At 44.0% G+C, this 26,968-nt stretch overlaps 1 protein-coding gene across 1 annotated transcript in view; it reads left to right on the top strand.

The window, feature by feature from the left end:
* Positions 1–26,968, top strand: part of galnt10 (UDP-N-acetyl-alpha-D-galactosamine:polypeptide N-acetylgalactosaminyltransferase 10 (GalNAc-T10)) — a 100,986-nt gene that overhangs the window by 23,009 nt on the left and 51,009 nt on the right. The window contains exons 2-4 of the mRNA XM_017719564.2: positions 6,377–6,476; positions 10,409–10,547; positions 13,310–13,476. Of these exons, the coding sequence (XP_017575053.1) occupies positions 6,377–6,476; positions 10,409–10,547; positions 13,310–13,476 (406 nt within the window). The remainder of the gene's footprint in view (positions 1–6,376; positions 6,477–10,408; positions 10,548–13,309; positions 13,477–26,968) is intronic.

Raw genomic sequence — 26,968 nt, 5'->3', positions numbered from 1 at the left:
TTACTCACACACTCGTTTACTCACACACTCGTTTATTCTAACGAACCGCTGACCTACATCCTCACGGCTGACGTTTAGGGATGCCTTGCCTTCCTGAATGGTTTTTAATCCAGATGATCATGTTGTTGTTGTTGTTGTTGTTGTTGTTGTTGTTGTTGTTGTTGTTGTTTTTTTTTTTTTTTTTTTTTTTTTTTTAATATCTGACCATAGTAAAGTGATGGTACTTCCTTTGGGAGTAAAGCCAAAGGCCACACCCACTTTCACCTCTCATTGTGATGTCGGCTCTCATCTGCAGTAAAACCTTTCAGATGTTTAAAGGGCCAGTACCCTGCATTTTATTTTTCTTGCATGTTTTCGCTGAGGTCCAGCGTTCTGTACAGTTTGTGTGCCAGTTCATTTGTGCATGACCGTTTTCCAACCTCGCTTTGTCCTAGAATAGGTGTCGGTGTCATGCAGGTCTTTTCCTGCCCTGTTGCTGCTCCACATCTGAATCAGATCAGTAGGTAATAATAAAATAATCCTCCTCTACAGTAAAATAAAGCTCTGCTGATCCTTCAACACAGTTTAACAGTAAATGGTCTTAAACGCTGGAGTTAATGTAGAACTGCTGATTCACCCTTTAACCCTGAAGATCAGCGCAGACGGCTGGTCACCATAGCAACACTGACGACAGTCTCGCCCAGCTAGTAGCTACGAAAAGGCAAAGAGAGAGATTTAAACTGACCAAACACTAAAAGCTGAAGTCAGTTTCTTGTTCTCTAGCTTTTTGTTTGAATTCTCCAGTTCCACCTTAAATGGCACCTCAGGCACCATTTAAGGTGGAACTGGGAAATTAGAGCAAGGAGCTGGAGAATGAGATGTGACGTCAGCCTCATAAAAGGTTCTACTTTTGTGGAAAAGTTTCCGACCGGAGATGCAAGAAAAGCGGCTGTAGGTGAGCCAAAACTTAGCAGAGCAAAACAAGTCTGTGTTTTCATTGATTTTATGTTTTTACCCTTTACTAGTACATTAACACATACTGAAAGACATTTACAGGCATGATTTGTAAAATGGACATAAAATGTTGTGGCGGTTAGATTTTTTTTTTTTTTTTTGAAAGGACAAAATGGCTCTTCTTAACATTTGGGTTGGGACCCCTTCCTTAGAATTAAAGAGGCTGTGTAGTGTGTAAGTTGTAGTGGCATCTTGTGGTGAGGTTGCAGACTGCAACCAGCTGAATCCCCCTCCCTCACCCCTCCCTTTCCAAGCATGTAGTAGAACCTATGGTGGCAAAAAATTGGATTTCACATAACAGTGATTAGACAGTCATGTATCAGTAATGCCAGGCCTGCTTTATGACTTAAGTATGAGAGGCTGGGGCTAAAGAGCTGTAGGCTGATTATGTGGATGTATGGAATGCAGTGTTTATGATATCACAAACACAGTGGTTTACAAACTGGAGAGTCCATTTGAAACATGAACATTGTTTACAGGCACTTTGAGGGGAAAAAAAAAAGAAAATAAAGCACGTAAAAAAATTCAGATTTGCATAATATTGGCTCTTTATCTGCCTTTTGGCCAAAAGAGTTTCAGTTTTGACAAAACCTGCTCTTCATACCAGTGAAAATACTTTGTACTTTAATGAAGCATCAGCAAAGAGCTGATTTAAACCTTTATAGGTTATAGGTTTATATGGTTTTTGTTTTTACACTTCATTAAAAATTTGAGACTCAAATTTTAAAAGAAAGCAAAGTGTCACCAAACTTTTGACGAGTGCAGTCTCTGTCATACTGGAGCTCTGAAGCTGTGTGGTTTAGGGCAGAGTGGTCAGCGTGTCGCAGCTGCAATTTCCTGAGTTTCCTTAATTTGATTCTCCCTAATGACCGTCGCCAAGGGAGACCGTGTCAGGAGAAACTCCTCAGGAGCATGAAGGAGAACCACTGAACCCAGATTCAGAAGGAGAAACTTCTGGACCAGTTTACCTCATACATTCAGCCTACAGCACTTTAGCTCCACCCATTCATTGTACAGCAGTTTAGCCCCGCCCATTCAGTGTACAGCAGTTTAGCCCCGCCCACTCAGCCTATAGCAATCCCTCAGTGACACGATGCTTTCAACGCTAGGAGGGTGGAGGCAGCACAGGCTTCCTCCAAGACCTGTGAAACCACCGCTTCTTTTCAAACTGCTGCTCACGCGACGTCATGGGACAGCCGAACTCGGAGGAAAGCGCCAACCGCCAGATCTGTTACGTCAGCTAACAGACACCTGCGCTGACTGGCATCACGTTGAGTGATGGGGGGGAAGGGGGGCCGTCCTGCCCACCCAGAGACAGCCAGGCCAACTGTGCTCTCTTGGACTCCCGAATATGGACGACTGCAGCATCACCAGGGATCAAACTCATGATCTCCTGATGACGACGGGGCCAACGCTTAGACGGCTGCGCCGCTCGGGAGCCCCTCGTTATTTTCTCATTATGCTCTGTGGATTAAAGATTGTAAACAGTCACAGTCGCTGTGATACAGGATTTTTCTCCCTGGCTGTGAAATGTGAGAAATGCGGCAGCTGCGTGAGTGAAACGTCCCTCAGGCTGAGAGACGCCGATCCGAGCTCAGGTGTTCAGCTACTGAATGAAGCTCACACCACCTGCCTCAGCTAGAAGCTTCAGATATTCATTTAAAGTGAAAAATGGTTGGAATTGACTCGGTTTGTGTAGCTCTGACTCCAGGTGGAGTTGATCAGCTGAGGCCTGTTTGGTGTTTTCTTCTTTAGTTTTAGCACCTTTAGCACCTGGGGCAGTCGTGGGCTGGAGGTTAGGGAACTGGCCCTGTGACCGGAAGGTTGCTGGTTCGATCCCCAGCGCCGACAGTCCATGACTGAGGTTGCCCGGAGCGGTGGGCAGCCCTATCCACGGCGCCCGGGGAGCAGTTGGGGGTTTGGTGTCTTGCTCAAGGACACCTCAGTCATGTGCTGTCGGCTCTGGAGATCGAACCGGCAACCTTCCGGTCACGAGGCTGGATCCCTAACCTCCAGCCCCACAGTCGATGTAACGAGAGATGTAGTAATACCCCACCCGTTAGCCCCATGCTAACTGCACACCTTAATGCGTTTTATCAGTGAATGTTTTAGCAGTGCTGGCGGTGCTTCTGTGCAGTAACTTAATTGTAGCTTGGCTTGAAAATCTGATTCATACGTTTTTCCTTGTATCCCAAATGAATCAGCCAGCGTTTGTTCTCTAGCTAGCAGCTTGCAGTAGGTTTTTTTTATAGAAAACAGTTAGCATTGTGCTAACAGCACCTCAGAAAGCAAGAGGAGAGCAGGCCACTCTTGGCCTTGATGCCACAGCTGGCAGCCCACTGACTGCTTGCTCAGTGATTTCCAGGCTGCCCACTGGTGGGTTAAACGCTCATCGTCCAATTTGCTTTCTTTTCCTCGATTTTGTTTCTTTTGTTATTGTTTGTAAATTAGTTTATTATTTTAATATAGCACAGTGTCAACGACATCTTCAACGTATTATTTTCCAAAATAAAAGGCTGTGTGCTTTTAAAGTGTTTAGGGGAGATTAAAAAGTATTTAGACCGTCTATGTGGGACAGTAATGTTGGGCTGTGTTCACATTACCAGGTTAAAGTGACACTGATCTGATTTTCTGCCCAGATGTGACTCAGATCTGGTGTTTTCAGGGCTGTGTGGACGCAAATCTGATCTTCTCAAATCCGACCTGAGCCACTTTCATATGTGGTTCTAGATCGGATGCGTATCCGATTTGTGGCCATGTGACCTTAATGTGACCCTCAGATCGGAATTCATGCGCTTTTTCCACTGCGCGTGTGCCGTCATTCAGCGTTACCATGGCAACAGCGCCGAACAGACGTTAAAGCCTGTAAACGGTGGAAAAGCAGCTCGTCTCACCTTTTTCTCCTCCGTCTGGCTCTAATAATGAAGCTGAGAGCTGATCAGAGTTAATGATCTTCTCAGCGAAGCTCGTTCTGCTCGTTAGTTTGCGCTGATGATGCAGTGATTCAGTCGCGTGACGTTGCTGAGTAGGAGGAGCTCATGAGGGTCAGTTCAGGCCAGTTCATCACATTAATGACCGATTTGAGTCTCTTACCTAAACGAGGGTGAACCATCGAGACGGAGAGATCGGATTAGAGCAATAAAAACGGATTTGATCAACGAGGCTTTTAATGTGAACGTAGCTGAAGTTGATTGTTGTATTATTTAAGGTGGAGTGGAAAAGTCGAATAAGAAGCAAGTTCAGTTGACGACTCTTCAAAGAACTGAAAAAAACTGAAAGCAGTTCCTTTTTTAGAGAATTATGACTGCAGCAGTTTTTACAGTTATATACTCAGTTTCCCCCTCAGTGTCTGAAACAGGCTGATGTGTTGAAATATTAGTCAACTGTAATTGTTTATCTGATATTACTTGGTATATCTTACAAATATTCATCCCTATAATTTGTAGCTCCTCAAAAAATAAGTAAACAACATTTGGGATGGTTTAATATCTGCTGTATCCCAATAAAAACTCCAGCAGCACTGCTGTGTCTGATCCACTCAGACCAGCACAACACACACTAACACACCACCACCGGGTCAGTGTTACTGCAGTGCTGAGAATGACCCACCACCCAAACAGTACCGGCTCTGTGAGGGTCCATGGGGGTCCTGACCACTGAAGAACAGGGTAACAGAGTATCAGAGAAACAGATGGACTACAGTCTGTAACTGTAGAACTACAGAGTGCAGCTATACAGTAAGTGGAGCTGATAAAGTGGACAGTGAGCGGAGAAGAACGAGGAGGTGGTCAGAGCGTTATGCCTGACTGGTGTGGGTGCAAATGCTTGATAACTGCAGATTCTGACGGTAAGCGTTAGTGTGGGGGATTAAAGGTGGAGATATTCTGACATTGTCATGATAAATTCAGTTTTTGTGATAAACCGTCTGTTTTTCTGAGTCTATTATGGATATTATCAGTATTTAAAGGCTAGAATGGCACTACTAGTGATTTTGTCTGTGTACCAAAATATTGTCATATCAAAAAGAAATCTCAGAATCGTGAGTAACTGTTTCTCCCTGTAAGTTGAGTTTCTTCATGGCTTGTGGAGGTTTCAGGGTTTCTTTATAAGAGGACTTTTCTATGCGTTTTGTAAATGCCTTGTATAGTTTTATACGCAGTGTGTCCTGCATCCAGAACTAAACCCATATGGCTCTACATCCATCTGTCTGGATACAGATGGAAATAATGCTGCAGTGCAGAGAAGCGTAATCGAGAGTGAAATGCATTCATTTGAAATGCGTTAATGTTGAACGCATTCATTTTACCCGGGAGTGACTACAGTCCATATATCTGCTGTCAGGAGTTGTACGTTATATATTATTATATGTCATATAGAGAATTATATATAATTATATAGAGATTTTATTCTAAGGGTGTTTTTATTGGTCCATTCATCAGGAAAGTTTCACACAATGTAAAGGACAGCTGGTGTATTGATTTTATATAGAAAAATAAACATCGCCAAAGATTGAGACACATGCTTTTCGTTGGACAGAGTGTGTGTGTGTGTGTGTGTGTGTGTGTGTGTGTTTTTGTGCTTTTTTTTTTTTTTCAGTGATCAGCAACAAAAGGTATAATGACAGTTTAGGTACAGCATAGACCCTCCAATCCATAGGCGTGTTATTTTTAACCCATTCATGTCCAGCTAAATTCAGCTTGTTTAGATCATTTAAAGAAAAATGAGCAGAACAACTTCTGATTGGTTTAAAGTGATCACACTTTTAGACTTTTTTTAAGCAAATTCACTTGTGTTGTTTTGTTAAGTCAGTAGTCGCATGTTACCAAAGTTAGAACAGCTCATGTTTTAGCCATCCGGCTTAATCAGTTTAAAAAACATTGCCCAGAATTTCAGAGATGAACGTTAATTAATATTTTCTTCTGCTTGTTTTTGGAAAAAGTCGGCACAAGCTGCCGTTGTGTTTGAGTGGGAGTGGGTCTGTAGATCTTAAATAGACGATTCTGAGTGTTATCATTAGCCTATATTACGTGACGTGTGGGTTCCCTAGTTGTTACAGTTAAGGATGTTGGTGCAACCGAATGTAAAAGAATAGCTTTAATTAACCGACTTGATAGACTTTACGCAAACTTAAGTAAAAGCTTTGCAAAACCAGCACAACCCAGTCCAGACGTCCGCCTCTAAAAGCTCATAGTCCATACGTTAAATAGCTGTTAATGTGTTGTGATGTCTGAGACGTTTTATGATAGTTTTGAGAAGCTTTTAGTGTAAGTGTGTGTTTTTTAAGGAATTCAGTGCTGGAGAACAGAACTAGATGAACGCTGGTGGCTGATATTAAAGGACGGGCGAGTTGTACGCGTCTTACTGTACTGCCTTTGTGTTTTAGGGACTGAACGGAGGGCCCAGGCCACCTGTGGGTCACAGTGGTCAGCGGAGGAAAGACTGGCACGATTATGAAGTGATCAAAAGAGACGCAGCCCGAACAGGTGAGTACACACTTCACAGAAAGTGGCAGTTTGGTGAAAAATCTAATGCTCAGTGATTCCCCCTCTGACTCTAAATGTCAGTCAGGCCAGACACATTGTCTGAAGTTTGCTTCTATAAGCCCCTTTCACACATTTGTATGGGGACTGAATGATGGTTAAGCTGGAAGGGGCTACGGCAGAGTCAAGGCCTTGGCTATGTGGCTGTTTCTATGCATGAGATCCATTCAGTACGATGTGAGGGCAGAAACTGATGCATTACCAGGAAAGTTGAATAATGCATTGGCTCCTGTTGGTTTCACAGTTGAGTGTTTACTGGGAAGACAGAAAATATAAACCAGCAAGCAATTCAAAACAGTCAGACCTGAATCTTGAGGAATAATATTGTAATATTTATACTTATGAGAGATTTTCAGTATTTGGAAATTCACTGTAATGGATCTGGGTGTAAAACAAACATTGAGTGCGGTTACGTGCGCCGAATAATCCGATCATAATCTGATTTCTGCAGTTATCTGATTATTAAATGGTCATGTAAACAGCCCACTCTGGCTTCTTAGATTGGAGGAAGGTCTAGAAATCTGATTAAGAGGCTGGATTTAGCTCAGTAGTCAGATTTCTCAGTGCTGTGAGATCTTACTCTGATTTCTTTTGGATTTCTCAGTCTGAGCACGTGCGAAAACAGGCAGCTGTACCGGAAATAAGCGAGCAACGTTGCCGCAAAACACTGAAATACCAAATGTGTGCTTGACGAAAAGAAGGTTTTGAATAGTCTTCATCTTCTAGATGATGTATGATCATATTTTTAGGTAAAGTTGTGCAGTGTGAGTTTTACATTACATTTATGTCACGTCATCTTCTGTGAGTTTATTGGCTGGTTGCAAAGCAGGAATCTGATCACTGTCTGATTAATGTAGACTCAGAGTTTCTCCATTATCCGATCTGATATTATTATCTGAAGTACAACCCCAGTTCCCCCAAGTTGGGACGTTGTGTTAAACATAAATAAAAACAGAATACAATGATTTGCAAATCTTTTTCAACCTAAATTCAACTGAATACACTACAAAGACAAGATATTTAATGTTCAAACGGATGAACTTTATTGATTTTTAAAAAATTCACTCGTTTTGAATTTGATGCCTGCAACAGATTCCAAACAAGTTGGGACAGGAGCAACAAAAGACTGGGAAAGTTGAGGAATGCTCAAAAAACACCTGTTTGTCCTGGGCTATATACGCTTGGGTCCTGGGCTATATACGCTTGGGTCCTGGGCTGTACGCTTGGGTCCTGAGCTATATACGCTTGGGTCCTGGGCTGTACGCTTGGGTCCTGAGCTATACACGCTTGGGTCCTGGGCTGTACGCTTGGGTCCTGGGCTACATACGCTTGGGTCCTGGGCTTTATACGCTTGGGTCCTGAGCTATACACGCTTGGGTCCTGGGCTATACACGCTTGGGTCCTGAGCTATATACGCTTGGGTCCTGAGCTATACACGCTTGGGTCCTGAGCTATACACGCTTGGGTCCTGAGCTATACACGCTTGGGTCCTGAGCTATATACGCTTGGGTCCTGAGCTACATACGCTTGGGTCCTGAGCTATATACGCTTGGGTCCTGAGCTATATACGCTTGGGTCCTGAGCTATATACGCTTGGGTCCTGAGCTATATACGCTTGGGTACTGGGCTTTATATGCTTGGGTCCTGAGCTATATACGCTTGGGTCCTGAGCTATATACGCTTGGGTCCTGGGCTATACACGCTTGGGTCCTGAGCTATATACGCTTGGGTCCTGGGCTATACACGCTTGGGTCCTGAGCTATACACGCTTGAGTCCTGAGCTATACACGCTTGGGTCCTGAGCTATATACGCTTGAGTCCTGGGCTATATACGCTTGGGTCCTGAGCTATATACGCTTGGGTCCTGGGCTACATACGCTTGGGTCCTGGGCTACATACGCTTGGGTCCTGGGCTACACACGCTTGGGTCCTGAGCTATATACGCTTGGGTCCTGGGCTATATACGCTTGAGTCCTGAGCTATATACGCTTGGGTCCTGAGCTATATACGCTTGGGTCCTGGGCTATATACGCTTGGGTCCTGAGCTATACACGCTTGGGTCCTGGGCTATACACGCTTGGGTCCTGGGCTACATACGCTTGGGTCCTGGGCTATACACGCTTGGGTCCTGGGCTATATACGCTTGGGTCCTGAGCTATACACGCTTGGGTCCTGGGCTATACACGCTTGGGTCCTGGGCTATACACGCTTGGGTCCTGGGCTATACACGCTTGGGTCCTGAGCTATATACGCTTGGGTCCTGAGCTATACACGCTTGGGTCCTGAGCTATATACGCTTGGGTCCTGAGCTATACACGCTTGGGTCCTGAGCTATATACGCTTGGGTCCTGAGCTATATATGCTTGGGTCCTGAGCTACATACGCTTGGGTCCTGAGCTATATACGCTTGGGTCCTGAGCTATATACGCTTGGGTCCTGAGCTATATACGCTTGGGTCCTGAGCTACATACGCTTGGGTCCTGAGCTACATACGCTTGGGTCCTGAGCTATATACGCTTGGGTCCTGAGCTATATACGCTTGGGTCCTGAGCTATACACGCTTGGGTCCTGAGCTATACACGCTTGGGTCCTGAGCTATACACGCTTGGGTCCTGGGCTATATACGCTTGGGTCCTGAGCTATATACGCTTGGGTCCTGAGCTACATACGCTTGGGTCCTGAGCTACATACGCTTGGGTCCTGAGCTATATACGCTTGGGTCCTGGGCTATACACGCTTGGGTCCTGAGCTATACGCTTGAGTCATGGGCTATATACGCTTGGGTCCTGAGCTATATACGCTTGGGTCCTGGGCTATATACGCTTGAGTCCTGAGCTATACACGCTTGGGTCCTGAGCTATATACGCTTGAGTCATGGGCTATATACGCTTGGGTCCTGAGCTATATACGCTTGGGTCCTGGGCTACATACGCTTGGGTCCTGGGCTTTATACGCTTGGGTCCTGGGCTATACACGCTTGGGTCCTGAGCTATATACGCTTGGGTCCTGGGCTATATACGCTTGAGTCCTGAGCTATATACGCTTGGGTCCTGAGCTATATACGCTTGGGTCCTGAGCTCTATATACGCTTGGGTCCTGGGCTATATACGCTTGGGTCCTGAGCTATACACGTTTGGGTCCTGAGCTATATACCCTTGGGTCCTGGGCTATATACGCTTGGGTCCTGAGCTATATACGCTTGGGTCCTGGGCTATATACGCTTGGGTCCTGAGCTATATACGCTTGGGTCCTGGGCTATATACGCTTGGGTCCTGAGCTATACACGCTTGGGTCCTGAGCTATACACGCTTGGGTCCTGGGCTATATACGCTTGGGTCCTGAGCTATACACGCTTGGGTCCTGGGCTATACACGCTTGGGTCCTGAGCTATACACGCTTGGGTCCTGAGCTATATACGCTTGGGTCCTGAGCTATATACGCTTGGGTCCTGAGCTATATACGCTTGGGTCCTGAGCTATACACGCTCGGGTCCTGAGCTATATATGCTTGGGTCCTGGGCTATATACGCTTGGGTCCTGAGCTATACACGCTTGGGTCCTGAGCTATACACGCTTGGGTCCTGGGCTATATACGCTTGGGTCCTGGGGTATATACGCTTGGGTCCTGAGCTATACGCTTGGTTCCTGAGCTATACACTTAAGGAGTATGATGCATATCTGTTTATTTTTGCCGCTCCTTATCCCGATTATGTCAGTAAAAATGCTGTGTTGATTCCCACATGGTATAATCTGGGGTTATTTCTACAGCTTGTTTAATAGCACAGGATTCATTTCATCTTTACTGATTAAGTTCACTCACCACAGCTGGTTAATATTAAGCTTATTTTCTACGTATTTGTGTTTATCTGTTTGCAGGTAATGGTGAACAGGGCAAGTCATTCCCGCTGACCGACGCCGACCGTGTTGACCAGGCCTACAGAGAGAACGGCTTCAACATTTATGTCAGCAACAGAATCTCCCTGAATCGCTCGCTGCCCGACATACGACACCCAAAGTGAGAATAAAATTTGTTTGTTAGCTTTTATAGTCCACTTTAATTTACACAGCAGGTCAGAAGTATAGAAGCAAAACTGATATTTACATTTCATTAAATATTTTATAACGAATTTACTGAACCTGCACAGCGTGTTTATTATTATCTATTGTAGCCGGAGAAGTTTGTTCAACAATGCTCCACAGATTTTTTTGCAGGCTTTCGAAGCTGAGAGTGATTTATTCGGACAACAAAACATCAATTGCAGAAAGTGTATAACTGATTGTCTTACACCCCAAACATGATTTTTCAGGCAGCAAAAATGTGACATTGTTTTATTGACTCTCTGTTCAACATTACCAGTCGTCTCTGGCGTTGACATGACAACAACCAAGATGACGAATCAGCCATCTACCAGCAACTAGAGCATTTTCACAAACGTCAAAAGGATCAGAATCCATTAGCAGCCCGATCTGGTGGCATGATGAGGTGGCAAAACTCACTGCTCTCCTTTTGCTTTTACACAGCGGAAAGCATCCTGCACGGTGCCATTGAAAATTAGTAAAATAAAGGAAATTTTAATAGCCACCTTAAACAATAAATCACTGTTTTGGAATTTTCGTGTCATTTATTTGTGTTGCACTTGCTGATTTGACCTGCTTTTGTAAATTCTGAGGCTGCAGACATCAAAAAAGATGCAAAAGTTCCAGTTGTTGGTTTTATCATCAGTTTATCCGTTTGTCAGCTTGCCATCTTGGTTGTTGTCATGCCAACACTAGAAATGACTGGGATTAGTCAGAGACTTCACGTTGGCAAAAATCGAACAGGTTTATAGGTTTAAGAGAGTCTGGGTTTGGTGAATTCCAGGAGAATGTTACCTGCCTGACTGCATGGTGTCAGCTGTAAAGTTTGGTGGAGGAGGGATAATGATATGGGGCTGTTTTTCAGGGGTCGGCCTAGAACCCTTAGTTCGAGTGAAGGGAAATCTTAATGCTTCAGCACCAAGACATTCTGTTTGCTTGTTTGCTTCCAACTTTGTGGGAACAGTTTGGGGAAGAACCTTTTCTGTTCCAGCATGACTGAGCCCCAGTGCGCAATGCAGCTCCATAAAGTCATGACTGGGTGAGTTTGGTGTGGAAGAACTTGACTGACCCTCACAGAGTCCTGACCTCAACCCCATCTAGCGCCTTTGAGATGAACTAGAACAGATTCCTCTAAAGAAATACTCTGATTTCTTCTTCAGTGGATGTGGTGGGAACCAGGAGTCGCCAGGACTACAACACAGATATAGACATTTTAACCATTTAATTATGCAGAAATTTTGGAAAACCATTGGAATTCCGTTTAATTTAAGCTACCCCGCTGATATCAACCCACTGAAAATGTGAAGTAACTTTGCTGTTTTATTATTATTTATTTATTTATTTTTAACTTCACAGCTTCTTTAAGGTTGAATGACTAATGAGGGTAGAAAGCTGAGTGAGCTTCCTCAGATGATCAGACACGGAGAGATGGAGATCAGTCTGCTCCCTCGGAGTTTCTTCTGATACACGCGTCAGGCCTGTTTTTCTCGCTCGGTCTCTGAGGTGCCGTTTGGCCGACGCTCTGAACCACTCGCTTCAACTAATCTTCAAACGTTCAGAGGTCACACAAACCCTTAACATCCTCCAATCTGTCCATTTTTAGAGAGCATGTAATGAAGTTTATTAGCTGGCTGAGTTTCAGCTGCTCCAGATTCTCCTGGAAAGAGGCCCTGCAGCCGTCTTAACCCTTAGTCAGCCACAGTCGTCTTGTTTAATTATTCAAATGCAAAGCCAACTTACTGTTATTCGCTTAGTTATTTTATGCTTTGTCTACCATTTTTACAAGTTGCAGGTTTTGAGGTAGAATCACTAGCAGTTTTATAAAGTCTGTATGGGTCTAGTGTGCTTGTGCTTTTGGGACTGATGGCTTTCTATGGCATTTGCTACATACTAGCAAATATATACACACGTTAACACCCACCTGGGTAACATAGCAATAGCCAAGCAACACCTTAGCAACCACTGGTATATCATAGCAACAACCTAGCAACCACCTGGGATTCCATAGCAGTGGGGTAGCAACACCTTAGCGACCACATGGGCTAACATAGCAATGGCCTAGCAACCATCTGGAATACCATGACAACAGCCTAGCAACACCTTAGCAGTCACCTGGAATTAGCAATGGCCTTAGCAACCACATGGGACCACAAAGCAACAGCCTAGCATCTGTCTTGGATACCATAGCAACAGCCTAGCTGGGATTCCATAGCAATGGGTTAGCAACACCTTGGCAACAACAGCAATGACCTAGCAACCACCTGGAATACCAAGACAACAGTCTAGGAACACCTTAGCAACCACCTGGGATTCCATAGCAATGGCCTGTCAACATCTTAGCAACCACATGTGATAACATTGCAACTCCTTAGTAACCACCTGGGATCCCAAAGTAACAGCTTACCAAGACCTAAGCAACCACCTGGGATACAATAGCAACAGCTAAGCAACACCTTAGCAACCACCTAGGATTCAATAGCAGTGGCCTAGCAATATCTTAACAAGCACCTGGGATAACCTGGGTTCCCCTAAAGCATCTCGGCACGAAGATGATTCCTAAATGGTTGAGGGAGCATCACAGTGAACTCTCTCTCTCTCTCTCTCTCTCTCTCTCTCTCTCTCTCTCTCTCTCTAGCAGTTAAGACTGGACAATCAATGCATCTCATAAGTTTTTGTGTGTGTGTGTGTGTGTGTGTGTAGCTGTAAGCTGAAGCTGTATGCAGAGAGACTTCCCAACACCAGCATCATCATCCCCTTCCATAATGAAGGCTGGTCTTCTCTCCTCCGGACTGTCCACAGCGTCCTCAACCGCTCCCCGCCTGAGCTTATAGCGGAGATTATACTGGTGGATGACTTCAGCGACAGAGGTACACATACATACATACACACACACACACTAATCAAGCGTAACACTCTGACCACCTCCCTGTTTCTACGCTCACTGTCCACTTTATCAGCTCCACTTACTGTATAGCTGCACTCTGTAGTTCTACAGTTACAGACTGTAGTCCATCTGTTTCTCTGATACTCTTAGCCCCTTTTACCCTGTTTAGACTGAGGTATTTTGGATTTGTGAAGTTGATGAGCCACACCATGAAGGTATGGGAAAGAGTTGTTGAAGCAAGGCTAAGGCCAGAGGTCCAGATCAGTGAGCAGCAGTTTGGTTTCATGCCCAGAAAGAGCACCACAGATGCAATTTTTGCGTTGAGAGTGTTGGTAGAGAAGTACAGAGAAGGTCAGAAGGAGCTGCATTGTGTCTTTGTGGATCTAGAGAAGGCAGATGATAGGGTGCCAAGACAGGAACTGCGGTACTGTATGAGGAAGTCAGGTGTAGCTGAAAAGTATGTTAGGGTGGTGCAGGACATGTATGAGGATAGTGAGACAGTGGTGAGGTGTGCAGTTGGAGTGACAAATGGTTTCAAGGTGAAGGTGGGGTTACATCAGGGATCAGCTTTGAGCCCCTTCTTGTTTGCAATGGTGATGGACAGGTTGACAGATGAGGTCAGGCAGGAGGCTCCATGGCCCATGATGTTTGCAGATGACAATGTAATCTGTGGTGAGAGTAGAGAGCAGGTGGAAGAGAATCTGGAGAGGTGGAGGTTTGCACTGGAGAGGAGAAGAAGGAAGGTCAGTAGAGACAAGACAGAATACATGTGTGTGAATGAGAGGGAGGCAGGTGGAAAGGTGAAGATGCAAGGAGTAGAGGTCGTAAAGGTGGATGACTTCAAATATCTTGGGTCAACCATCCAGAGCAATGGACAGTGTAGAAAAGAGGTGAAGAAGAGGGTGCAGGCAGGATGGAGTGGGTGGAGACGGGTGTCAGGGCTGATGTGTGACAGAAGGATAGCAGCAAGAGTGAAAGGGAAGGTCTACAAGACAGTAGTGGTCCTGCTATGATGTACGGTTTGGAGACTGTGGCTCTGTCTAAAAGACAGGAGGCTGAGCTGGAGGTGGCGGAGATGAAGATGCTGAGATTTTCGTTGGGAGTGACAAGGATGGACAAGATTAGAAATGAGCAGATCAGAGGGACAGTGAAGGTGGAGCAGTTTGGAGATAAAGCCAGAGAGGCCAGGTTGAGATGGTTTGGACATGTGTTGAGGAATAGTGGATATATTGGGCAAAGAATGTTGGAGATGGAGCTGTCGGGTAGAAGGAGAAGAGGTAGACCTCAGAGAAGGTTTATGGATATAGTGAAGGTGGACATGGAGATGGTTGGTGTAAAAGTAGAGGAGGCAGTGGATAGGGCAAGATGGAGGCAGATGATCCGCTGTGGCGACCCCTAAAGGGAGCAGCCGAAAGAAGAAGAAGCACTTCGTGACTCGCTGCATAATTCAGCGTGTTATAGTTTTAATGTCTTCACTGTTATTGTACAATATGTATATTAGAATAATGAAAGCTGTGAGGTCAGCATGTCACATTTCTGCGCTAAATGAATAAATTAAATGAATAAATTAAACATTCTAATCCAGCTTTGTGGAATGGGAGGTGATTAATCAGAGTAATGAACGGCGCTCTGCTCCACAAACTCATTCATCTTTGTTTAAAATTAGACAGAGGGGAGCGACTTTGGACCCGATAGCGTATTGATGGGCCCAGATGCCCATGATTTTGTTAGTGATAGTCTGGAAATGACACTGTGTCCATTGTAGAATTGTTGATTATTAAAAGTATTCAGTTTTGGTGTCAAATAGAAGAATACAATACGTATTAGCATGCATGCTCAGCGGTGCGTGCAGTTTTAGAGGGCTGTCCTGTGGTGGTGAGTTAATGAGGCCTCCTCAGATCCCAGCACTGATCCGTCCTTCATGCCCAGCTGAAGGGTGACTCCATTCAGAGCTTCAGTAATGAACACAGCAGTGATCCGGTGATGGAGGAGTGAATATCGCGTCAACTCTGCGTGTATTTGCTCTTATTTTTCCAAGCAAACACCTACAAAACGCTCCAAATACGACGTCAGTCTGTCCAGAGCAAGCCAAATAAAGGAGTGGCAGTTAGAGCTACGCCTTATGTCATTTAACACAGGGGAACTCAGTGGGGAATTGGTGTAAAACTCTGTTCTAGATAAACTTACTGAGTCAGAGCTGTTCACAGTGGTGGTGATGGGAACCAGACGTCCCTCTAAAAGCTCCTCACAGAAAGTTCCTACATGAACTGGTTCTGAATTCACTGCCTGATGACTGAGACGCTGTTTTATGAGAGTTTAGAGAACTTCAACTCCATTCATGGTGGAGGGAGACATGCAGGGCGCTGTGCGGCAAAATAGTCCCCAAAGAAAACTCATTATTCCAGATTTTCCACTATTTTCCAACATCAGCATTCCATATAAACTCAGACTCGTGTAGGTTCTCTGGTGGTTCTGGATAGTAAATAAATGTCTATATCTGTCTTGTAGTCACGGCGACGCCTAGTTCCTATCACCACCTCTGTAAAGACGTCTGAACCCTTTCATACCAAACCGCTCTGAGTCACTCTGTTTATACCTTATACACTAAATTATGGGGGAATTTTGAAAAATCAGTGCATTTTCCATGAAGATAATGTCATTCTTCATCACTTAATGTATAACACCTTTATGGTAGTTAAGCAAAACTCTGTTTATATCTTTCTGTATTATAAATTATTAAGTTACATGGCATGCAGTTACATATTTCCACCAGAGAGGTCCCCAAATCCACAAAATGGATTTATTGTAGCTGTAAGAGTGTGCAAGACATCTGTGGAAGCAGAGAAGATACATTACGCCAAGAGCTGCTGTGTCAAAATATTTCCCAGATTGCTGTCATGTGGTTTTGATGAGAGGGGGCGGTGCCCATTTCCCCCTTATGCACACGACAGAGACTCAAGCCCCCACTCAGGAAATTCTGGCCGAGTCACAAAACAGTTATTATATAATATAAAAATCTGGCGACTTTTGTAAATATCAGGATCTGAGCGTATTTTAAGCCTAAACAGACATTTTCCGATGAGCTTATTTGTGTTTTGTCTCTGTTCTGCCCGCTGCCAGGTCTTTGAGCATAGGCTGCTGCCCCGGGAGGATAAGGCAGGGCGAGGCAGTTGATGCATGATTTAAGAAGAAAGAAACTGCAGCCCTTTTTCGCCTCATTGACTTGACTAGGAAAACACCATCTTGGTTTACTTATATTGTAACATCAGAAGAAACACAGGGGTGGCCGTGGTTCTGCTGCACGAAGTGCTCCTTATTGAACACGCTGGCAGAAAGGGGTGCATATAGGTCACCGAACTCGCGGGGGAGATCACCTCCCGCCCCAAACCCACAGCCCCCTACACTAAATAACACAAATAGCATGTATACACAACTTAAACTCGCAGACACTATAAACAAATAAATAGTCCTTTTCAGGAGAGCGTGCGCATACCATGAGACTTTGCTTGTGTTCATCTGCATAGCCACGCCTCCACAGGAGACTTTCTATGCCAGCAGCAGCCAGTAGAGGACGCCAAAGTATAATCTCTGATGCAAGGCATTTTATTAGCAGCTTAGCAACTAAAGCTTCGTCATGAGGTGGTTATGCGTAGCGGACTTTCCCGTTTGCAGAGTAAAGATTGACATGCTGCTGAAAGTCCTTAAGCAGGACTGTACAGCGCTCACGTTATTGGTTAGAGCATTCTGTCTAAAGATAAACACTCATGTAGTTCTTTGTGTTGCTTCGGTAAAGTTTGCTGAAAGATGGCGAGTCCTCCTCAGCAGCTAACATCGCTCTGATTAGCTCCAGTGTTATTAGTGCATTATTAGTCCAGTGCATTAGCTCATCTGAAGGGGCAACATCCGTCACTAAAACCTCCCCCTTATTAGACAAGAAGATGTCTGTGGTTTGTTTCATGTAAATTTGGTTGCTCGATATAGATCGACTTACAGTTAGATCATTTATACACAGGTAGGTGAAGGTACGGTTAGGAGTCTTGCCCAAGGACTCTTTTCTAAGTGTTTACCCAGTAGGGGATTGAACCCCAGCCTGCTGCGTGGAAAGCAGCGATGATACCCACTAGGCTACACCAACCAGTCGCTTGTTTATAGTTTATTTCTCATCACTCTCACACAGCTTGCAATTAGCAGTGGAATTGGTTTCATCTCTTATGAAGTGTTTTTGGTCTAATGAAGGACACTTTGCTGTGTGTTTAGCTGGAAAACTGCTGGAGCGTTCAAAACTCAAATAACATGTGGTCAGTGGTGGTCCTGTGGTGGTCTGTTTCCATTGGTAAATGAAGTAGAGGAATATGTTGACTGCAGTCTGTAACTGTACGCCTAGAAAGTGGATCTATATGGTGGGTGTTTCTGATAAAATGGCCAGTGAGTACAAAGTGGATCTAGTAAGGTAGAAAACTGTAGGCAGTGATTGTTTTGCCTGTGTTCTTTAAGTAGTCTGGTAAGTGTGTGCTGCATTTCTGAGTCGTGTTTCCATGATTTCCGCATCTTTGTTTGGTTTAATCTGGATTAATGTCGTTCTGCCTGCTCTTTGGCTTTCTGGATTATGGATATGTCTTGGATTATCCTGCCTGCTTTCTGACCCCGTCTATTGACTGTGATTATGACTTGAGGAAATGTTCTAAAAATAAAGAAGACTCGCGTAATACACTGACTCGTCCATGTGCTTCATCACCCAGATCAGTAGTGCATAAAACCAGGGCTTCAACTGTTAGTTCATGGAGTCATTTACTCATTGAGAATGCTCTATAATGTTCATATGATCCACACAGTCACTCTGACAGACTGTAATACACTACAGGAAGCGTAGGGGGCGATACGGCTTCTACTGTTTCATTTAAAAAGCTCTATAATGTTCATATGATCCACACAGTCGCTCTGACAGACTGTAGTACACTACAGGAAGCGTAGGGGGCGATACGGCTTCTACTGTTTCATTTAAAAAGCTCTATAATGTTCATATGATCCACACAGTCGCTCTGACAGACTGTAATACACTACAGGAAGCGTAGGGGGCGATACGGCTTCTACTGTTTCATTTAAAAAGCTCTATAATGTTCATATGATCCACACAGTCGCTCTGACAGACTGTAGTACACTACAGGAGGCGTAGGGGGCGATACGGCTTCTACTGTTTCATTTAAAAAGCTCTAGAATGTTCATATGGTCCACACAGTCACTCTGACAGACTGTAATACACTACAGGAAGCGTAGGGGGCGATACGGCTTCTACTGTTTCATTTAAAAAGCTCTATAATGTTCATATGATCCACACAGTCACTCTGACAGACTGTAATACACTACAGGAAGCGTAGGGGGCGATACGGCTTCTACTGTTTCATTTAAAAAGCTCTATAATGTTCATATGATCCACACAGTCGCTCTGACAGACTGTAATACACTACAGGAAGCGTAGGGGGCGATACGGCTTCTACTGTTTCATTTAAAAAGCTCTATAATGTTCATATGATCCACACAGTCGCTCTGACAGACTGTAATACACTACAGGAAGCGTAGGGGGCGATACGGCTTCTCCTGTTTCATTTAAAAAGCTCTATAATGTTCATATGATCCACACAGTCGCTCTGACAGACTGTAATACACTACAGGAAGCGTAGGGGGCGATACGGCTTCTACTGTTTTATTTTAAAAGCTCTATAATGTTCATATGATCCACACAGTCGCTCTGACAGACTGTAATACACTACAGGAAGCGTAGGGGGCGATACGGCTTCTACTGTTTTATTTTAAAAGCTCTATAATGTTCATATGATCCACACAGTCGCTCTGACAGACTGTAATACACTACAGGAAGCGTAGGGGGCGATATGGCTTCTACTGTTTCATTTAAAAAGCTCTATAATGTTCATATGATCCACATAGTCGCTCTGACAGACTGTAACACACTACAGGAAGCGTAGGGGGCGATACGGCTTCTACTGTTTCATTTAAAAAGCCTCTATATTGTTCATATGATCCACACAGTCGCTCTGACAGACTGTAATACACTACAGGAAGCGTAGGGGGCGATACGGCTTCTACTGTTTTATTTTAAAAGCTCTATAATGTTCATATGATCCACACAGTCGCTCTGACAGACTGTAATACACTACAGGAAGCGTAGGGGGCGATATGGCTTCTACTGTTTCATTTAAAAAGCTCTATAATGTTCATATGATCCACATAGTCGCTCTGACAGACTGTAACACACTACAGGAAGCGTAGGGGGCGATACGGCTTCTACTGTTTCATTTAAAAAGCTCTATAATGTTCATATGATCCACACAGTCGCTCTGACAGACTGTAATACACTACAGGAAGCGTAGGGGGCGATACGGCTTCTACTGTTTCATTTAAAAAGCTCTATAATGTTCATATGATCCACACAGTCGCTCTGACAGACTGTAATACACTACAGGAAGCCTAGGGGGCGATATGAAAAAGAAATTGATTAATGCAGCAGCAACAGCGATGAGATTGTCAAAGTTAACAGCAACGAAGGCACAGCTTTATTAAAACGAACAATTAAACATGAACAAATAAACTACAGCAGTAGCCATGACAACACAGCTCTGATTGGTCGACCTATTGATTAAAATTTTATGCAGCATTGCGCTACGTGGTGTTTCAGACTGCAGTGAAAGACGAAATTTACTGAGGTACATATTCTTCATCTCTTAAGCTCATAGTGTAAAACGCTGGGCTAGATGATTAATCATATTGATGGGGTGTAGAAAGGATCTGAGCTGCTGTGCCGTTCCCCCTGTGTGCTGTATAAATGTGCTGCTGCACATGCAGTGTTGTGCTCTGAGGGCTGCTGATTGACGTGCTGCAGTATATAATCTCTCCTGATCCACTCTGGCTCCTGCACTGCACCTTCTTCTGTTTGATAAGCATCTGCATAATCTCGTTTTCTCTGCTCATCCTGCTCACGATTCTGGTCTGAGGCTCTTAAAGTGATAGTTTAATCTAAATTCCCTCAGTATCACCTTTTATGCCAAATGTAGTCGGGCACCCGAAACATGGTGGGTGTTTGAAGTTTGCTCCAGTGCTGAAACTAAACAAGCAATGAGGCCAATGTAGCTGACAAGTGATAAAGCTTGGATCCCACCAATTAGCATCATGTCATGTAAACCTATGACTGTGCATTACTGTGGTAGTGACTGATTCAGTTGACTCTTGTTCTGTTTAGCAGGCTCTCTGTGAGCTAACTGGACCCTATTCTGTAAACTGCTTTAGAATGATTGGGTGGGGCTAGAGTTTGCTAAGATGAATGGGCAAAGATAAAGGTTGTTAGGCTGAATGGTGGAGCTAAACTGCTGTAGCTGAATGGTGGAGCTAAACTGCTGTAGCTGAATGGTGGAGCTAAACTGCTGTAGCTGAATGGGTGGGGCTAAACTGCTGTAGCTGAATGGTGGGGCTAAACTGCTGTAGCTGAATGGGTGGGGCTAAACTGCTGTAGCTGAATGGTGGGGCTAAACTGCTGTAGCTGAATGGTGGAGCTAAACTGCTGTAGCTGAATGGTGGGGCTAAACTGCTGTAGCTGAATGGTGGGGCTAAACTGCTGTAGCTGAATGGTGGGGCTAAACTGCTGTAGCTGAATGGTGGGGCTAAACTGCTGTAGCTGAATGGTGGGGCTAAACTGCTGTAGCTGAATGGTGGAGCTAAACTGCTGTAGCTGAATGGTGGGGCTAAACTGCTGTAGCTGAATGGTGGGGCTAAACTGCTGTAGCTGAATGGTGGGGCTAAACTGCTGTAGCTGAATGGTGGAGCTAAACTGCTGTAGCTGAATGGTGGAGCTAAACTGCTGTAGCTGAATGGTGGAGCTAAACTGCTGTAGCTGAATGGTGGAGCTAAACTGCTGTAGCTGAATGGTGGAGCTAAACTGCTGTAGCTGAATGGTGGAGCTAAACTGCTGTAGCTGAATGGTGGAGCTAAACTGCTGTAGCTGAATGGTGGAGCTAAACTGCTGTAGCTGAATGGTGGAGCTAAATTGCTGTAGCTGAATGGTGGAGCTAAACTGCTGTAGGCTGAATGGTGGAGCTAAACTGCTGTAGACTGGATGGGTGGGGCTAAACTGCTGTAGCAGAATGGTGGAGCTAAACTGCTGTAGGCTGAATGGTGGAGCTAAACTGCTGTAGACTGGATGGGTGGGGCTAAACTGCTGTAGCTGAATGGTGGAGCTAAACTGCTGTCGCTGAATGGGTGGGGCTAAACTGCTGTCGCTGAATGGGTGGGGCTAAACTGCTGTAGCTGAATGGTGGAGCTAAACCGCTGTAGCTGAATGGGTGGGGCTAAACCGCTGTAGCTGAATGGTGGAGCTAAACTGCTGTCGCTGAATGGTGGAGCTAAACTGCTGTCGCTGAATGGGTGGGGCTAAACCGCTGTAGCTGAATGGGTGGGGCTAAACTGCTGTAGCTGAATGGGTGGGGCTAAACTGCTGTAGCTGAATGGTGGAGCTAAACTGCTGTAGCTGAATGGTGGAGCTAAATTGCTGTAGCTGAATGGTGGAGCTAAACCGCTGTAGCTGAATGGTGGAGCTCAACTGCTGTAGCTGAATGGTGGAGCTAAACTGCTGTAGCTGAATGGTGGAGCTAAACTGCTGTAGCTGAATGGTGGAGCTAAACTGCTGTAGCTGAATGGTGGAGCCAGTCGACGACCTTCAGAGAGAATAAAAACACAGGATGAATATGGGGACTTGTTTTAGGTTTATTTCTAGTCACTCTCACACAGCTTGCAATTAATAATGGAATTGGTTTCATTTCTTATGAACTCAAATAACATGTGGTCAGTGGTGGTCCTGTGGTGGTCTGTTTCCATTGGTAAATGAAGTAGAGGAATATGTTGACTGCAGTCTGTAACTGTACGCCTAGAAAGTGGATCTATATGGTGGGTGTTTCTGATAAAATGGCCAGTGAGTACAAAGTGGATCTAGTAAGGTAGAAAACTGTAGGCAGTGATTGTTTTGCCTGTGTTCTTTAAGTAGTCTGGTAAGTGTGTGCTGCATTTCTGAGTCGTGTTTCCATGATTTCCGCATCTTTGTTTGGTTTAATCTGGATTAATGTCGTTCTGCCTGCTCTTTGGCTTTCTGGATTATGGATATGTCTTGGATTATCCTGCCTGCTTTCTGACCCCGTCTATTGACTGTGATTATGACTTGAGGAAATGTTCTAAAAATAAAGAAGACTCGCGTAATACACTGACTCGTCCATGTGCTTCATCACCCAGATCAGTAGTGCATAAAACCAGGGCTTCAACTGTTAGTTCATGGAGTCATTTAGTCATTGAGAATGCTCTATAATGTTCATATGATCCACACAGTCACTCTGACAGACTGTAATACACTACAGGAAGCGTAGGGGGCGATACAGCTTCTACTGTTTCATTTAAAAAGCTCTATAATGTTCATATGATCCACACAGTCGCTCTGACAGACTGTAATACACTACAGGAAGCGTAGGGGGCGATACGGCTTCTACTGTTTCATTTAAAAAGCTCTATAATGTTCATATGATCCACACAGTCACTCTGACAGACTGTAATACACTACAGGAAGCGTAGGGGGCGATACGGCTTCTACTGTTTCATTTAAAAAGCTCTATAATGTTCATATGATCCACACAGTCACTCTGACAGACTGTAATACACTACAGGAAGCGTAGGGGGCGATACGGCTTCTACTGTTTCATTTAAAAAGCTCTATAATGTTCATATGATCCACACAGTCGCTCTGACAGACTGTAATACACTACAGGAAGCGTAGGGGGCGATACGGCTTCTACTGTTTCATTTAAAAAGCTCTATAATGTTCATATGATCCACACAGTCGCTCTGACAGACTGTAATACACTACAGGAAGCGTAGGGGGCGATACGGCTTCTACTATTTCATTTAAAAAGCTCTATAATGTTCATATGATCCACACAGTCGCTCTGACAGACTGTAATACACTACAGGAAGCGTAGGGGGCGATACGGCTTCTACTGTTTCATTTAAAAAGCTCTATAATGTTCATATGATCCACACAGTCGCTCTGACAGACTGTAATACACTACAGGAAGCGTAGGGGGCGATACGGCTTCTACTGTTTCATTTAAAAAGCTCTATAATGTTCATATGATCCACACAGTCACTCTGACAGACTGTAATACACTACAGGAAGCGTAGGGGGCGATACGGCTTCTCCTGTTTCATTTAAAAAGCTCTATAATGTTCATATGATCCACACAGTCGCTCTGACAGACTGTAATACACTACAGGAAGCGTAGGGGGCGATACGGCTTCTACTGTTTCATTTAAAAAGCCACTATACTATGATAAAGTGAATTAATAAGAGTGATGCTCATTAACGTGCAACATCAACACCCAGACGGTGACCTTCAGAGAAAACTAAAAGGCTGGATGAAATATGTCTCTGTTAATATTTTCACCCGTCTCTGTCGGTCATGAAACACCACATGATAAGTTAGAGAGGATGAAAGTCGGGATACGAGTGAATTTCTGAGGCTAATTACAGAGTTTCACCAGGGAAGTGCTCCTTCCTCATTAGCTCTGGTTTGCAGATGTGCAGCAGCTGGAAGCTTCATGGCTCCAAGTCCTTCACCTTATGTGTACTTGAAATTCTGCAGTTTTTAAAGCAGATTTGCTCCGTTTTACCCTTTTTGTTTGATCTCATCTGATTTTTCCGCTAACGCCTTCATGGAATTCCCAGTAAGGAATTAGTCTGTGTTGGAGTTGGATTAGTTTTCCAAGGGAGGTCCTGTAATTTAATCTGTGCTTGATTTGACTGACTGATTCATACGGGATAAAGTATCTGTGTACTTTCCCAGTATTACCCCAAATGGCCTGGATCCAAACATCATCACACAGACATTTATGTCGGCGTAATGTGACGGACCCACACTTCCCAGCACTAACACATTGTGCAGCTAAATAGCATATAAGCTGTGTCCCAATTTAAGGGCTGCATCCTTTGAAGGCTCCAGAGACCCACGAAGGCTGGACTGAAAAGAGACGGTCTGCTTTACAGCGGATTTCCTATTTACATCACAGCACCACTGTTTCTGGCCTCACCGCTGCACCACGAAACGCTGCCCCTGTGAAGTTCTTTTAAAGTTCTTTAAATGTGGAGTCAGAAACTTTGATTTTATTTATTTATTTTATTTTATTAGAGCTGGAGATGCATCTTTCCATCAGCTCCCTAAAACAAAAATTGATAGCTCAGGTTTTGCTTCAGACCACATAGCTATTCGACTCGAGTTTATTCGAGTTTAAACCCAATGCTTACATTTAAAGTGTCTCCTCAGCTGCTGTTCGCATTGTTGCCAATGAAAAGAACACATTTCTCAGGCACATATGAAGGAGCCTTTGAAAAGGGACAGCCTAGACGCGCCACTGTGACAGTCAGCCTTCAAATGCAGCCTCTGAAGGATGCAGTCCCTGAATTGGGACACAGCTACAGACAGCATTTGGCTTGTAAAGTGGGTTTATGTGGTTGGTTAGTGTAGTGGTTAACACCTCTGTCTTCTACACTGTAGATTGGGGTTCAGTCCCCCACCAGGACAAGCAGCCTACACTATACATAATATAATAGAGAGACCACCTGTGTAAAATGATCGAATTGTAAGTCTGCCAAATGCCATAAATGTAAATATTCATTCAGTTGACCAAATGGTGCCCATGAGCACTCGTGGGCTGGAGTTTAGGGAACCAGCCTTGTGACCGAATGGTCACCGGTTTGATCCCCTGAGCCAGTACCTAAGTAAGCCCTATTGGAGCTGGATTAGTTTAATCTGGGGAGGTGCTGTAATTTGAGTGATTTCTGATTAAATCAATGGTTTCAGTTCTGTGTGAATCTGCTGTGTCTGGTTTTTATAGTCTGCTAAGTAATGACTCTAGACTGAATTGTCTTCTGTAACTGGTTGAACTCAGAGCTCCCTCAGTAACAGCAGTGGTCTAAAGACGAGGCTAACAGCTAAAATAGAGCTTGATTTGACCCAGTTATTTAATCCTAAAATTCATGACCTGACTCCTGAAATCTACAACAGTTTGGTCAATATTCCTTGCTGTACACTGTTATTATGACCCATCAATTCAATTGAGCATCATCTCACACTGAAACAAGATGTAAAGTCTCCTTCCTCGTCCAGTGGTTGATTTTTTTGGCTTTATTTAGCTGCACGATGTGTTGTTATTGTTGGAAAGTCTGAAGTCCATCCCAAACATTCACATAATGTTGTTTTGATTCAGGCTATTTGGGGTAATATTGGGAAATTACACAGATCCTTTATCCCATACAAATAAGACAATCAAATCACACATGGATTACATGACCGGACCTCCTCTGGAAAACTAATCCAACTCCAATAGGGCTTTAGAAGGTAATTCATACTGGAATTATTACTTAGCAGGTTTGGAAAAACTACAGATATTGCAGATTCATACTGGATCATGTCAGTAATTACTCAAGTTACAGATTACAGCCTCTCCCCAGATTAAACTAATCCAGTTCCAGTAGGGCATTAGAAGGTAATTCATACTGGAATTATTACTTGGCATACTTGAAAAAGTACAGATATTGCAGATTCATACAGGATCATTTCAGTAATTACTTAAGTTACAGATTACAGCCCCTCCTCAGATTAAACTAATCCAGCTCCAGTAGGGCTTTAACCTCCAAGTTTTTGCTGTACTTGCCAGTCCTAAGGGTAGCGTTAGCTTTGCTGAATGAGTTTTGAGTGAAAAATGCGTTTATTTATTTGCTATTTCTGATAGTGCTGATAAATGAATGATTTACAGTGTTTGCACCAATGTTTGTGTAAATCAGAGGTGGGTACTGTAGCCTAAACCCACACTCAATACTCCATGCTCAAGTATGAACACTTGGGTAAAATAGTGACTGCAGTAAAAGTGAAAGTACTCTCTCACAATGAGAACAACTTGAATAGAAGAACAAAAGTATCAGATCAAATAACTACTTCATTACTGAGTGACTTCTTAGAGCATTGAGCTTCTATCAGCACAGGATCTGGTTAGTACGGCTCTCTTCTGCTGTTTTTTGGGGTTCTTTTGTTGGAGAATAAAATAATAAAGCTCCAGAGTCAGACATGACCAATCACAAAGCAGCACAGATGAAAGTCGACCCGTTTTTCCCCAAATCTGGGCTATAAACTATAAACAGACGGCGTCTCTTCAGCGATCTGCTCTGGAAACATCACTTTTATAAAATAACACAAAGAGCGTCAGGGATTTTTGGCTTTCACCAGTAAATTGTAAGCATAAAGTGATATGTGGAGATCATAAAACACACGTTCTGTTCATTTAAATTATAAATGATAATAAATAAATGAAATAAAAATGTACATGTATTTCACGCAGTTGCTGAGTAATTTGCCTTACGATTTGGTCACAGAAAT

This window comes from Pygocentrus nattereri, chromosome 16 (assembly GCF_015220715.1).
Source record: "Pygocentrus nattereri isolate fPygNat1 chromosome 16, fPygNat1.pri, whole genome shotgun sequence".
Classification (NCBI taxonomy): domain Eukaryota; kingdom Metazoa; phylum Chordata; class Actinopteri; order Characiformes; family Serrasalmidae; genus Pygocentrus; species Pygocentrus nattereri.
The sequence above is the reverse complement of the archived record's forward strand: the minus strand, read 5'-3'. Positions and strand labels throughout refer to the sequence as shown.